The following is a 14,958-nucleotide window of genomic DNA, read 5'->3' as shown; positions in this document are numbered from 1 at the left end:
CAGTCCTCTTTCTGCAGCTCCACAACTCCAGGCCAGGCTTTGCCTGCACCTGGTTGCACTCATATCATTCTGGAGGGTTCCAAAATTATATCAGAGGGAGGAGACGGGGAGGGGACTAGCCAGCGTGTGCCAGCCAAGGGAAAGAGCCACCGGGCTTGGCATTCAAGGGCCCCAAGCCACGGCATGGCCTGACCTCCCCCCCATCGCAGCATGAGCCCCACCTTAGAGAGAAAGCGAGCCCATCTGAGCGCTCCCTGCCATGCCCTGCCATGGCAGCAATATTCAGAAGCTCTTCCATCTCCTCTCTGCCTGTTCGAATCATGTATTCATTCATCAGAAGTTATTAAATGTCTTCAATGAGCCATGCGACGTGCTAAGTGTTGGTGATGCCAAGACGAGAGAATTAGACCAAGACGCGGGCTTCTCTGGAGCCTGTGGTCTGGGGTGGTCCCTCCTCCCTCCTCTGAGGCCCACCTCCCGGCCCTGCTCCTCCGGCCCAGGGCATGGCGTATGGGGTGTTAGTTATATTTTTTCCCAGTACATGTCCTCTCCCCAAATATTAATAAAAGCCGGCGCTGGGGGGCAGAGACCCAGCAGCTTCTGCTTGCACAGGGCAGCCCGTGGGGGCCTTGCACCTGGCCTCCGGGCTGCGGACCTGGGCCTTCCGGAGAGGGACCCGTGCCCGCCTCAGCCTCCCGCCTGCCCCACATTCCCTGCCAGGCGCCTCCCTCGTCTGACTAGGCAGCCCCCAGTTCTCTTTCTCCTCTAAGTTCCTTAGAGAGGCCAAGACGGTGCTGCGCCTCAAGCCTCTTGCAGGTCGCCTCCTGCCCCTCAACCCCAAATCACACATGCACCCTGCTTTCTCTGACCACAGTGCAAGCCCCCCTGGGAAGGCCCGCTTCTTCAGGACCCTGCGTGGACCCCTGTGCACCCCACTCCTTTTCTTGAATATACTGAGTTGGGTCAGGGGCTCGCAGGGTTGTGAAAGAGGACAGGAGTGGGGGGGGGAGTAGGGAGGACAGCCTTCCCAAGGGTAGAGAACTTTTACACCCTGGGAATGAGCCTGGCAAGCCCGCCTTGGCCAGGCTAAGGCCCCACTCCAAATCCTTTGGGACCCCAGCTTGGAATCGGATAGAGCAACAGCAACGACACTTTGCTGTGGGCCTGATCACATGACCTCAGGAAAGAGGATCCTGGGATGCGCCGGCTGGTGCTGCCCCCTCAGCACCATGGTCTTGTGATGCCCTCAGAATCAGAGGCCCCTGGGCATACCCTCCCGCCCTCTGCAGCAGCTAGGGAAGAGCAGGAGGGGAGGGGTAGGCAGGCTCAGGAGAAGCCCTGCTGGTGGCGGAATGGCTGACCTAATGCCCCAGTCCTTGAGGGACTGAATTGTGTCCCCAAAAAAGATATGCTGAAGCCCAAACCCCAGTCCCTCAGAACGAGACTTCCTTGGAAACAGAGTCTTGGCAGATGTCAAAATGAGGCCTTGATGGAGTGGCAGCCTTCATCCAACTGGACTAGTGCCCTTAGATGAGGAGACAAGAGCGACATGGACAGAGGGGAGGTGGCCACGAGAAGACGGAGATGCCGAGGGAGGCAGCCACAGGAAGGGGGAGACGCTGAGGGGAGGCCGCCTTGTGGTGACAGAGGCCGAGTGGAGAGATGCGTCCACAAGCCAGGGCCCACCAAGGACAGCTGGAGGAGACCAGGCAGGAGTCCTCCCTGGAAGCGCCAGAGGCAGCCTGGCCCTGCCGACACCTTGATTTCAACCTTCTCGTCTCCAGAAGAGTGAGGCAACACATTTCTGATGTCTTAAGCCACCTAGTTTCATGGCGGCCCTGAGAAATTAGGACAGGTGCTGTGTGAGGCAGAAGCCACTCTGACGCCCGTGCTTCCCCCTGCTGCTCCCCCACCACTGGGCAGCTCAGGAATGCTGCTCCTGGAGCCCTGTGGGGAGGACAAGCAGTGAGAAGGGGCAGGCGTGTCCCCAGGTGGAGGAGCACCTGGGACACTGAATCTGAGCAAAACCACCATCAGGCTGGAGCCGGATGAGGCAGAGAGACGGGATGGGCCTTCCCTGGTCCTAGAGATGGATGACACAGAGGTGACGCAGCCCCAGAAGCTCAGCAAAGCCCAACCCATCCTGGTGTCAACTCCTGGCCGCCTTCGCTTCCTGCTGAGGACTGCAGGGCTGGGGACGGGCAGAGGGTACTAGGGCCTCCCAGGCACTGGGTAAGTCCAGTTTGGCAGTCCTATAGCTGTGCCCACCATCGCATGCATGCATTCAGGATCAGCTTGAGAAAACCTGTTTTATAGCCCAGCCTCTTTGTGCTCAGAATCAATGTGCTATGCATTACTTCAATGCTGTGATTTAAGGACTTTGGGTAAGATCTTGCGATAGGAAATTCTACATTAGAAATGTGTTCCTCAAGCTAAAATCATCTGAATCCTTTAAAACAAAAAGTGAGGGAAGCAGATTTGGCTCAACTGATAGAGCATCCTCCTACCACACGGGAGGTCCAGGGTTCAAACCCAGGGCCTCCTGACCCATGTGGTGAGCTGGCCCATATGCAGTGCTGATACGCGCAATGAGTGCCCAGCCCCGCAAGGGTGTCTCCTGTGTAGGGGAGCCCCACGTGCAAGGAGTGTGCCCCTTGAGGAGAGCCGCCCCACGCGAAAAGAGCACAGTCTGCCCAGCAGTGGCGCTGCACATACAGAGAGCTGACACAACTAGAAGAGACACAGATTCCCAGTACCGCTGACAAGAATGTAAGCAGACACAAAAGAAAACACAGAAAATGGACACAGAGAGCAGACAACTGGGGGGGGGGGGGAATTAAAAAAATAAAATTGGAGAGAGTGGCAGTTTCAGCTATAAAGTAAGCCTTCATGTTGCTCAAAGTTTCAGAACCTTTCCTGGCTGCATGTCTTGTCACAGGGAATGGACCACAGAGCAGGGTCTTCCTAAGGGGGGAAGGAGCCCAATGGGGTGGATGACTTCTGGCAGATGGCCTCCAGAAAGGCAGACTAGGGGGTCTTGAGGGCCCGGCACTCCCAAGGCAGACACAGGGCAGGACGGACCCAGCCCGCAGGCATGCTCCTCTTGCTCAGCAACCTCTTTCCAGAGGGAATCCCAGGGATGGCATGGGAGGGGCAGAGGCCTGACACCCCAGGAGGAAAGCGCAGGCTTGCTCCCATCTCCCCCCAGTGAAGGAGGGCAAGAACTGAGGCAGTCACCTGGCAGCTCAGGCCTGTGCCCCCCGCTCCGGTTTCTACCTTCATTAATCCTCATGGAGCCAAAATACAGCCCATTGTAGACTCAATCGACATTTGTGGAATAAACGTCTTAGATGGGAGCTTGAAGCCCAATTTTACCCTCTGCTCTGTAGAGCATTCTGGCTTGGGAGCCCAATGGTGAGCCCTAGAGCTCACGGTGGTTAACTGGTTAACCACCCTGACTCACTGACTTTCTCGCAAGGCCTTGGTCTTTCCGACTCTGCCCAATTTCTCTCCAGTGCTGGAGGCCAGGATCTGCTCTTGGCCCTCCAGCTCAACACCATACAACTCGGGGCCAAGGTTTCTGCCTCCCAGGGTTCTTGGGACCATTAGGCTGATTCCTTCCCCTCTGTGGCCTTCCACGCCCTCCACAGCACCCCCAGTGCAGGCCAGGAGCCACCTGCCCGTTCCCGCGTTCAGCTTCCTGGCTGACTCTTGCTCCTGGAAAAAAGGACCCCAGAGGGTGCTGAGTCCACCTCTAATGGGTGACATCAAATGCACAATGGACTCTCTTCACAGCTGTCAGCAGAGCCCTGGCATGCTGCCTCACAGGGCTCCCCTGACCTTTTCTGCTCTCCTCAGGCCTGCTGAGGTCTCATTACCTCCTTTCTCCATTGTGTTCTCCAATCTTTCCCTCTCCATAGGACCCTTCCCCATTGACTCACAAATACAGTCTTCTCTAGTGTTAAAATTTTTTTCTCTCCCTGCAAACCATATATAGAAGCTATCCTTTATCTCTTCCAAATGCCAAACTTAACTTTTTTTTAAAAAAGTCTCTATGTCTGAATATGTTGCTTCCACATCCTCACTAAATACTCTTAAATTCCTCATAATCTGCCCTTTACTGCAACCCGTCAGTGACCTCCTGGTTGTCCAATTCAACACCTCTCTGGAATCTTTACTCCTGTTGGCCACTCATTCTTCTAGAAGATTCCTTTTCCTTAACTTTTAGGTCACTGTATCTTTTTGGATCTCTTCCCATCTTTCTCCAATTTCTTTATCATCTTCCTTTCCTACTCTCCAAACTCAGTGTTCCCCAAGGATTGGTCCTTGAACCTCTTTTTCTCCCCTTGCAACAGCTTCTTTGGCAATTCATAGCCTCATCCTCACCTTTATCTAAATGAATCTTATTTCTAGAGTCCCAGACCTGACATTCCTCCTAAGCTTCAATCCCGTATTTCTAACTACTGCTAAATAGTTCCATTCAGATATCCCACTGGCAGCCAAATTTCATAAAGATCCAAACTGATCTTTTCAAATCTAGTCTTCTCTCCTACATCCTCTGCTGCTTTTTCTAGCAAGATCCTTCCAGTGAGCTAAGCTCAACCTGCAAGGGTTCCCTTCCCTGCCTTGGCACATCAGGGCAGGGCGTTCAGCCGATTCTACTCCAGCTATCTGCTGGATCTGCCCCTCCTCTCCATCCCCACAACTTCGCCCAAGTTCACACCCTCCTCCTTGCTTTCTGACATAGCTGTCTACTCGTGACAGTCTCCCCTCAGTCCACTCCTTTCTACAAACAACTGCCGGATAGATTTTTCTGAAGCCTTCAGGGGTAATCCACTGCCTGCAGGAGAAAGTCCTCTTCACCAGCCGAGCACACTTTAGCCCACGAACCCCATTTCACTCTGTCTATCCTTAACCCAAACTGAACAACTGTGTATTTTCTGATTCTCACCAAATGCTCCATTCATTTCTGACTTGATTAGTTTGCTCGAGCGGTCTCCTTTACCAGAATTCCCTTCTTTCTATCTTTTCATGTCTGAATCCTACTTTCTTCTCAAGGCCCAGCTCAAATGTCCCCACATCTATAAAATAATTCCCGATCCACTCAAACATAATCTCCCAGTCCCTCCAACCCCATTTCACTTGACTTGTCTCTCCCCTGTGACAATTATCCATGTCTTATTTGGGCATGTGCAAGGCAAGGTGGAAGGTGTCCCAGCTCCCCTACTGGACTGGAAGCATGCCAAGGGCAAATTCCTATCTGAATTATCCTAGTGCAAAACCTAAAAAAGAGTAGATACTCAGTAAATATGTGGTGAATAAGTGAATTATGAAATGTGGCAGTGTGTTTTAAAGGGCTTTGTGCACTCGAGCAATATTTAAATGTCAGGGTTGTGCTGCGCGTAGGCATGGATTTGGGTTTGGAGCTGGGTATGTGCCCAGCAGACAGCTAAGCCTGGGCACTCCATCCCAGCCCCCCACAGCCACAGGCTCCACCCTCACTCCAGACCAGGACGCACAGCGTTCAGGCCCTGACCTTGGCTCCTCCATACACGTCAAAGAGAAGAAAGAGCCGTCTTCTGCCATGGCCGTGAGGATTAAGCTCTCCTTCCTACCCCTTTATACCAAAGTGAGCTCCAAATGGCCAGTGTGATGCAACTGGCCTAGGCTACACCCTTTGGGGGAATAAGTGGAACAGCACTGGAGCAAGAGTGGGGAGACCTGAATTCTGGCTCTAGCTCTGCCATTAACTATTAGACCTTAACTATAATACCTGAACACAGGACAAAATTAGCATTTCCCAAACTGCTGCTCTAACAGGCTGCAAAGCAAGGGGTCCACTCTCTGGGGAGATGCATCACTAACAGATCCCAAACCACCACCCCACAGACTTGATTGGGAATTGGTGGACTAGATGTTCCCGGCAAGCTTGTCCAGCTGCACCAAGGAGTTGATGAACTCGCTGGGGACACAGCTTGCAGGGTGCTAGGAAGGCTTCTGGGGCCTGCCTCTTCCCCAAGGCCCCCAAGCTCCCCACCTTCTCTCACCCGCCCTCTCCACCGAGGATGAAGAGCAGTGAACTGCCTGTTGAGGAAACGAACACAGGGGTGTGAGGAGGTAGTACCATCCTCCTGGAGGGGGCAGGTCAGCCCCGGGTGCTTGAGGCTGACAATCCCACAGTACATCTGCACGCGCCCATTGAAATGCTCTGGATGTGGCGGAGGGACAAAGAATGGGTAGTAAAGAATCCCCTGCCTGTCCCCAATCTCCACAGCAGGGAGAGAGCAGGAACAGGATGTTTCGAACTCAGCCTGTAGTTGCAAATGCCCACAGCTTAAAACCCACAAATGTTCTCTCAGTAACCCCAACCCTGCCCCATTTTCTAGGGAGTCAAAGAACCCAAAGCAGGGCTCTCTGCCCTGCCACTGTGGGAAGCTACCCACTGGGTGGCCGAATGCGCCCCCCACCCCTTCACATGCCCCAAGAGGCAGAGAGGTGCCCATAAGGTTGGGTCAGGACTGTCAGAGCGAGAGAGAGAGGCCCAGGGGAGGTGGGACTTGTCTGAAAACATGGTCCTCTGTGGGATGAGAATAGCATCAGCCTGGTTGTGGCTTGTCACTAACTGCTGCCTGACCTTGAATGAGCGCCTTCATTTCTCTGGGTTTCCCTTCCCTTACCTGGACAGTGAGGCGGCCGATTCAGCTGCCTCTAGGTCCTTTACCCCGTCCTTGAGCAGACCTATCCCCAAGACGACACCAAGGACCCCGGAAGCTAGAGAGGGGGAGGGAGACCAGGGAGTGTGGTCTTGTGGCCGGGGACTGGAGAGACACGGGAAAAGTGTGGGGGGAAGAAAGGAGCAAGAGAAGCTCTGCAGGGTCCCCACCCCAGGAAGCAGGGAAGGAAGAGGTTAGAGAGAAAGTCTGCCTGCCACCAGCCGAGGGACACACGAAATGGAAATGGAGCGAAGGACACAGTGCAGTGGGGTGGGAAGAAGAGTTCACCAGCAAAGTCACTGCCTCAGGGTAGGGTGGCCTTTACCTGGCACCGCACAATTCTAGGGGGAAATCAGCCCCTAGGAGTAACTGTCACTGGGGTGGGCTGGAGGAAGCCAGCTTTTGGGCTATGCAATCTGCAACTGGAGCAGAGCAGTGATAAATTCATCCAGGTTAAGAATCCGCAGCCCAAGCGGTGAGCGAGGACGAGGAGGGCTGGCACCTTCCCCATGGTGGACAGCCCCCGGAAGGCAGGCCGGGATGGACACACACCACGGAGCCCAGGCGCAGAGGCCGCCGTGGGGTCTTGACACAAGAAGCCTGCCTGTCTCCTGTCCCCGCTGCAAGAAACCCAGCAAGGGCAAGGGAACACTTCAGATGTCCGGTTCCCTTGCTGGGCGGAAAGATAAAGGATGTCCCTAAAAGGCTAAAAATTCCTGGAGCCCTGCTCTGTGGGCAGCCTGGGCGAGGCAGCAGCTGGGGCCGGACCGAGCAGAGGAGGGGCTGCGCAGGGGAGAGGGGGGCAGTGGCTGGGGCGCAGGATCCGGTTACAGGGCTGTTTCCATACTTAGCCACCTGACAGCCTGGAATACTCACCGTGCAGCCACTGTGGCCGTGGGGCCCAAATTAACCCAAGGGCAGACAAGGGCAGGGCCCAGCACACACGAGGCCGGAGCCCCCCACCCGACAGGATCCCGCCCCTGCCCACGCCTTTCTCCCCTTGCTACCACTGTGCCCCTGCGGCCCCCCAGGCTCCAGAAGCAGAACCTGAAAGACCCGAGAAGCTGGGCGATCAGGCCCCCACAATCCCCTCTGCAAAGTCCTACTAAGACTCAGGTTTGGGCCAAGTGAAGACGGCCAAGTCGCGAAAGGACAAAGTGGGGAGCCCGGGATTCCTAGGGAGATCCCCGAGCACCTCCCCCCACAAAGCATCCCAAGGGGAAGCCAGGCCCAGGAGACTCAGGAACAAGAGAGGTGGCAAAATGATCTGGTGCTCCCTGGCAGCCTATAAATAACCGCCAGGCTGTAACTCAAGCCACCACCTCTGCTACACAAAGTGCTGAGACGTCAAAGGAGAACCACGGCACGCCAGCGCCTGCGCCCCCCGCCTGGTGGAAGCCCCGGGCTCCAGCCGAGGCTCTAACCCAACGGGGTCTCATCTGACTTCTGAGCCATGCCCAATTCTGTTGCCAACCCAATCTCTGCACTCCCATCCAAAATGACCCCAACTCTTACCCCACAGTTTCCCCAATGAACCCCTCCTTGCCCTTCCTACCCCCCATTCCCGTCTTCAGGCATGCAAGCCCAGGTCTGCAGCAAGAGCTGAGGCCTTCCACCAGGGAGGTTCAACCAAATGACTTCCAGGGGCTCCCCCTGCTCGAGGACTGCATTGCTTTGTCCGTCCTGGAGCTGCCTCCAGTCTTACTTTTGGGGTCCTCTTCCCCAGCACCCACAGTGAACTGCTCCTGCCTCCGCCACCTGCCCCAGGCTCATGCCACTCCATTTGGCCTACCCTACCAGCCCCCAACCACTATCCAGATCTCTGCTGGTTCCAAGGACACAGAGAACGGTGACAGCTGGGTAAGACCAGCAAGGAGTACAACTGCCATCAGCCTCCGGGAAGAACGGAGGCTCGTCCTTCGTCTACCGCCAAAGCACCCCTGCCCACTCAATAAAAATATAACCTCAGGGAAGCACCGGGGTCGCAGTCTGGGCCTTGCCTGCACAAGGGGAAGGGGGGCGTACCTGCTTGTCCCGAGAGCAGGAGCGACGCCACGAAGCAGCCGAGCAGGACCAGCGCCCTCATGGTGACTGCCAAGAGAGCCCAGCTGCTCCGCACCTCTATTTATACGTTGCTGGTGGCAGCGGCAGGGGGAGAAGGGTCACACAGTCACTAGGGCAACTGGGCAGACGTGATGGGGAAGCAGCACAGACCCTGACAGCCTGCAAGGCTCACGGCCACTATCGCTTTCTCAGCTGCCAGGGCCTGGCAGGCGGGGCCAGGATTTGATTCTCTCCACCGAGAGCAACTCTGGGATCACACAACATGGGTCACACGTGGGGGTAATGGAGAGGGAGGGGGGCAGCCCTTGGGATTAGGTCTAGGAGCTAGGAACCCAAGTCTTCCCACCACTTGCACAAACGGGATATAAAATTGGGGGCAAGTCAATGATCTCGACACACCCACGTGTGACAGTAAAAATTGTAGGGTACGTCCAAGGAGATCCCATTTGCCACCACTGATGATGTGCTTTTAGCCCCTCCCAAAGGTCAGGGGTGTAGCGCCATAATGGTGGTTTGGGAAAACCTGTGACCTCTGACTTTTGGGGTTCAACTGCTGGGAGCCCAAACTTCCCAGATGTCTGGAAGAGAGAACGCTGACCCGGGGGATGGGGAGCTGCAGGTGCTTCTGCTGCAATGACATAAGTGGGAGGATGAAGGAACGGAGCACCATCCCCACTGGCACAGGGGTTCCAGAGGATCCGGTCGCCACTGCCAAGTGCTCTGATGCCATTTCCCTAAGGGCACGTAACGACCTGGGTGCCAGTTTTATGAAGCCGAGGGAAAGCACAGACGCGGCCTGTGCGGCTGGAGGGGAGGGTGTTGCTGAGAGGGGAGGCCTCTACTATGTACTAGGTGCTTCATGTTTTTGGTTTTTTTTTTAATTTTTTTGAGGTATGGGAGCTGGGCACTGAACATGGGACCTCGCTCATGGGAAGCAACGCTCAACCACTGAGCCACATCCGCTCCCAAGTTGGCTCTATCGTTTGTTTTGCTTGTTGTTTTGTTTTTGTTTTTTCAGGAAGCATCAGAAACTGAACCTGGGACCTCCCGTGTGGGAGGCAGGAGCTCAACCACTTGAGCCACATATGTTCCCTTTCGTATTTTTAAAAATAGCTTTATTGAGGTACAATTGACACCCACAAACCACACATATTTAAAGTTTACAATGTGGTTAAGTTTTGACATGTGTATTTAACCACGAAACTGTCACTACAATCAAAGTCACAAGCATATTCCTCATCACCAAGTGTCTCCTCACGCCCCTCTGGAATCTCTCCCTGCTACCCCTCCCCCGGCACCCACTGCCCTGCTGTCCCTATACATGAATGTGCATTCCCTGGATTGTAAAATGAATTCAACAGTACATATATTTTTTATCTGGCTTCTTTCCCTCAGCATAACTCTTTCATGATTCCTTCATGTTGTTGCATGTCTCAGTAGTTCATTCCTTTTTACAGCTGAGTAGTAATCTGTTGGATAGACAGACCACAATTTGGTATCCATTCACATGCTGATGAAAATTTCGGTTGTTTCCAGGCTGTCAAATCAAGCTGCTATGGACATCTGTGTACAGCTCTTTGTGTGGATGTATGCTGTCAATTCTCTTGGGTAAATACCTAAGGGTGGAATGGCTAGGTCATAAGGTAGGTGTCTTAACTTTTTTCTAAGATGGCTGTACCATTTTACATTCTCACCAACAATGTTTCAGAGTTCCAATTGTTCCACATCCTCCCCAACACTTGTTATTTATAATTTTTAAAATAATAGCCATCCTCATAGATAGAAAGTGGTATCTCCTTTTAATTTAATGTATTTTCCTAATGGCTAATGATGTTGAACATCTTTTCCTGTGTTTATTTCATGAGGTATATGTTAAAAATATTTTCAATAGGTCATTTTATTAGTTTTGAGAGCTCATTATAGATTCTGGATAAAAGTCCATTATCAAATATGTGATTCACAAATATTTTCTCCCAGTCTATGGTCTGTCTTTTCATTCTCTTAACAGTATCTTTGGCAAACCGGAAGTTTTAAATTTTTAAGAAGTTCAGCTTCTCAATTTTTTCTTTCATGGATCATGCTTTTGCTGTTGCCTCCAAAAACTCATTGCCAAGCCCAAGGTCACCCAGATTTTGGTTTGTTTTTTTTTAATGTTACAGTTTTGAGTTTTACATTTAGGTCATTATCCATTTTGAGTTAGTTTTTGTGAAAGGGATAAGGTCTGGCTCCAGATTTATTTTTTAGTGTTTGAACACCCAAGTGTCCCAGCACCGTTTGTTGAAAAGACTATCCTTTCTCCACTGAACTACCTTTGCTCCTTTGTCAAAGGTCAGTTGACTCTATTTGTGTGGGTCTACTTTTGAGCTTTCTGTTCTGTTCCTCTGATCTATATGTCTATTATTTTGCCAACACCACGTTATCTTGATTAATGTACTTTTAGAGTAAATCTTGAGAGTGGGCAGTGTCAGTACTCCAACTCTGTTGTGCTTCAGTGTTGTGTTGCCTATTCTGGGTCTTCTACCTTTCCAAATGCCAGTTTGTTGATATTCACAAAAAGTTTGTTGCTGGAATTTTGCCTGGGAGTGCAATGAATCTAAAGATCAAGTTGAGAAGCACTGACAACTATACTGAGTCTTTCAATTCATGAAAATGGAGTAACTCTCCATTTATTTAGATAGTCTTTGATTTCTTTCAGAGTTTTGTAGTTTTTCACATACAGATCTTATACATACCTTGTTAGATTTAGTCCTAAATATTTTTTTTCTTTCTTTTTAGTGCTATTGTCAATGGTATTGTAACTGTCTTTTTAAGAGCAGAAATACTTAATTTTGATTAAGCTCAATTTATAAATTATCCTTTTATGAATTATACTTTTGCTATCATATCTAAAAACTCTTTGCCTAACCCAAGGTCACAATTTTTTTCTTTTCTTCTAGAAGTGTAATAGTTTTAGGTTTTACATTTAGGTCTATGATCATTTTGAGCTGATTTTTGAATATGTTACAAGATGTGGACTGAAGCTTGTTTTTTTGTTAACATTTGGACATGCAACTGTTTCAGCACCATTTATTGAAAACACTCCTTTCCCCATTTAATTGCCTTTGTACATCTGTTGAAAACTGATTGACCATCTATGTGGGAATCTATTTCTGGACTGTCTCTTCTGTTCCATTGATTTATATGTCCATCCTTTGCTAATATCACACTGACTTAATCACTATTGCTTCCTAGTAAGTTTTGAAATCAGGTAGTGTTAGCCCTCCAACTTGGTTCTTCTTTTTCAAAACTTTTAACTATTCCAGTTCCTCTCATCAGTTTTGGGAGAACTGACAAGTTACCAATTTCGAATCTACTCTGTGTACAAGGCTGAGGGAAGCGTTCTTTGTGAGGGGAAGAGGTAGCAGTTTGTCATGGGAGAGAAAACGAACTAAAAATCAGATAAACATCTACTATATACTAGATGCTTTGCATGTAATAAGAGGAAGGTATTATCATAAGCATTTCACAATGAAGAAACCGAGGCTCAGAAAGGTAATGTAACTTGCTCAGTATCACACAACCGGAATGAAGGTGTCTTAACTTGAACCCAGATCTAACACTTAATCCCATGGCTTTTCCCAGGAATCCAGGATAAGGCCATTAGGAAAAGAGGAATTAGCATGCCAGGTAAAGGGAGTGAGGACTGTGGGGAGGTATGGAGAACATATAACAGGCATGGGCTGAAGAGGGAAAGAAAGCCACAAAAACCCAAACCCAGGCAGCAAGGGAAACCAGGAACCCAGCACTGCTTAAAAGGTGAAATATATTTGATTTAAAGACAGCCTGTTTGAAAAACAAGGAAGCTTAAACAGGCAAATTCAATTGAAGATACCCAAATGTTAACCCTCATTTAGCCTTTTGAAGTCTCCCTTTTCATTTCACATCACATCACCCAGCACAGCCGTCTCAGCACAGCCTTTAGACAACAGCTGCCACAGCCCAAGCCGGCTGCGGGAGCCTCACCCCCATTTTCGGAAGGCATGAAGCCTCAGGCACACCTGCTCCAGACTGTCTCAGGCTGACAGTGCTCAAATGAATGGGAAGGAAGCATGTGAGAGAGAGGGAAGAAGTGGGATTTAGCAGAGTTTAACAATGTACTCCTGCCTTCACATCCACGTCCAGTGCCTGAGGAGGGGCCCACAACACTTCTCCTGTGAAGAGCCAGGTGTAAACATTTTAGGCTTTGACGGCCACCAGCAACTCTTCCACTCTATCACTGTCATGTGAAAGCAGCCATGGATTCCAGTGGATGCCCCCGTAAAACTTGGTAACAAGCATCAGGCAGGATTTGGGATGTAGCTTGAGGTTCCCTGCCCAAACTCTAGAGAAATCACTTGGTGAATTATTGTATAAAAGTAAAGGATCCTCCCAGTCGGTACTTTATAAATCTAGGTTTTCCCTTATCTACCGCTTCAAGCAGGAATTAAGAGCCTAGAAAGGTAGTAGAGTGGAATCTTAGGGGTGTAGTTACACTGGGATGGAAGGCATGTGGCAGGAGCTACTGTGGCTCTGAGTCTAAGAGCCACATGCCCCAGGAACAATGTGGTCATTGAGAATTTCTTAGGAGAAGAGAGAAGTATATCCCTGGGGGAACTTTCTCCTATTGAAGAAGAAAGTTCAAAACCGGGGAGTCAATGCCACAGGCAGTAATGTTTATTTGGGGGACCTGGCAGCTATGTCTCACTTCCTGAAGTCATACAGTGTGAAAGAAAGAGTAGGCTTGCTCCAGGTGGTTCCTGGGGGCGGAGTGAGGTTTGATGGGTGAGAGCTATATAAAGACACATTTCAACTAAAAGTAAAGAATTTTCGGGCTTAAGCTGCAAGCAGGGGTCAGGCTGGCTGATAAGATGATCCCCGTCCCTACAAAAGTTCAAGCTGAAACCAGATATTTGGGGTGGAATTCCAAGCAAATAGTTTCCTTCACTTCTACCCTAAGAGTCTGGGTCTAGGTACGACTTGGGGACACATGTCCTCTGGGGGAGGCCCTCCCAAACCCAACATCCCTTCCTCCTGCTCTCAGGCCTCACTGGCTTCTGTGGAAGCACAGCCCGGGGCCTCTTACTGTCAGCATCAGCCCAGCCCATGTCCTTGTCTCGGAATCCAGTATCCAGTGTCACTGCACATGTTGGGCCCAAATAGCGTTGAGGGATTTATCCAACAAGTGGTGTCCTTAACGACAGGGCACTTCCAACAGTGGGGACAAGTCAAGGCAGGGTAAGGACTCTTGGGAATCTGGGGGTTGCAAAGGAGAGGAAAGGTTTTTGTCACACCTGTCCCAGGCCCTTAAACAAAGGTCTGGGGGGGAGGGTCTGGGTGGTTCTCCTCACCCCACCTCCTCTTTTTCCCCACATCACTCTAGGACAGCTGCTTCTCTTGAGTTTCTATCAGGGAACCTCGCTTCTCTGTTAGAGAAAAAGCCTCGGGCAGGGCTCAGAGCCACAAATCCTGTGATCTTGGGTAAGCCAGGAAGACTGGACCTCAGTCTCTTCAGGAGTCAAAGAGGACAGCGACCTCACAGAACTGTTGTGAGGAACACATGAAAAGCTAGGGGGTTAAATATTTTAACATTTCATTCTATTATAACCCACACACTGCAAAGTACAGAAGCCGTAGATATGGCATTCAATGAATTATCATAAAGTGTGAACAGCAGGTGATGGTGGGGGGAGGGGTGGGAGAGGATATAAAAGGCCAAAGGGGGAAGCAGATGTGGCTCAACTGGGAAGCGAATATGGCGCAAGTCATTAGGCTCCTACCTCCTACATGGTTTGGTTCCTGGTACCTCCTATAAGAAGACAGTGAGCTGGCGCAACAGGCAGGGGTGGCAAGCTGTTACAACAAGATGACGCAACAAGAGACACAAGAAGAAAAACCTAATGAGAGACACCAACAAAGCAGGGAGCAGAGGTTCCCGGTGCCTCCTAAAGAAGACGAGCAAAACAGCGAGCTGATGCAACCAGCAGGCGCAGCAGGCTGACACAATAAGAGACACAGGAGGAAAAGCATAATGAGAGACACAGCAAAGCAGGGAACGGTGGTGGTTCAGGAAATTAGGCACCTCCCTCCCACATCAGAGGTCCCAGTGCCTCCTAAAGAAACAAAAAAGGCGAACAGACACAGCAAGTGCCAACAAGGGGGTGGG

The 14,958-nt window shown here is 50.9% G+C and overlaps 1 protein-coding gene across 1 annotated transcript in view; it reads right to left on the bottom strand.

Moving 5' to 3' along the window:
- Nucleotides 1-8,949, bottom strand: part of SRL (sarcalumenin) — a 43,226-nt gene extending 34,277 nt beyond the window's left edge. The window contains exon 1 of the mRNA XM_004474326.5: nucleotides 8,739-8,949. Coding sequence (XP_004474383.1) covers nucleotides 8,739-8,799 — 61 coding nt within the window. The 5' untranslated portion in view covers nucleotides 8,800-8,949. The remainder of the gene's footprint in view (nucleotides 1-8,738) is intronic.
- Between the last annotated feature and the right edge of the window lie 6,009 nt (nucleotides 8,950-14,958).

This window comes from Dasypus novemcinctus, unplaced genomic scaffold (genome assembly GCF_030445035.2).
Source record: "Dasypus novemcinctus isolate mDasNov1 unplaced genomic scaffold, mDasNov1.1.hap2 scaffold_330, whole genome shotgun sequence".
In the NCBI taxonomy this organism is placed as follows: Eukaryota; Metazoa; Chordata; class Mammalia; order Cingulata; family Dasypodidae; genus Dasypus; species Dasypus novemcinctus.
The sequence above is the reverse complement of the archived record's forward strand: the minus strand, read 5'-3'. Positions and strand labels throughout refer to the sequence as shown.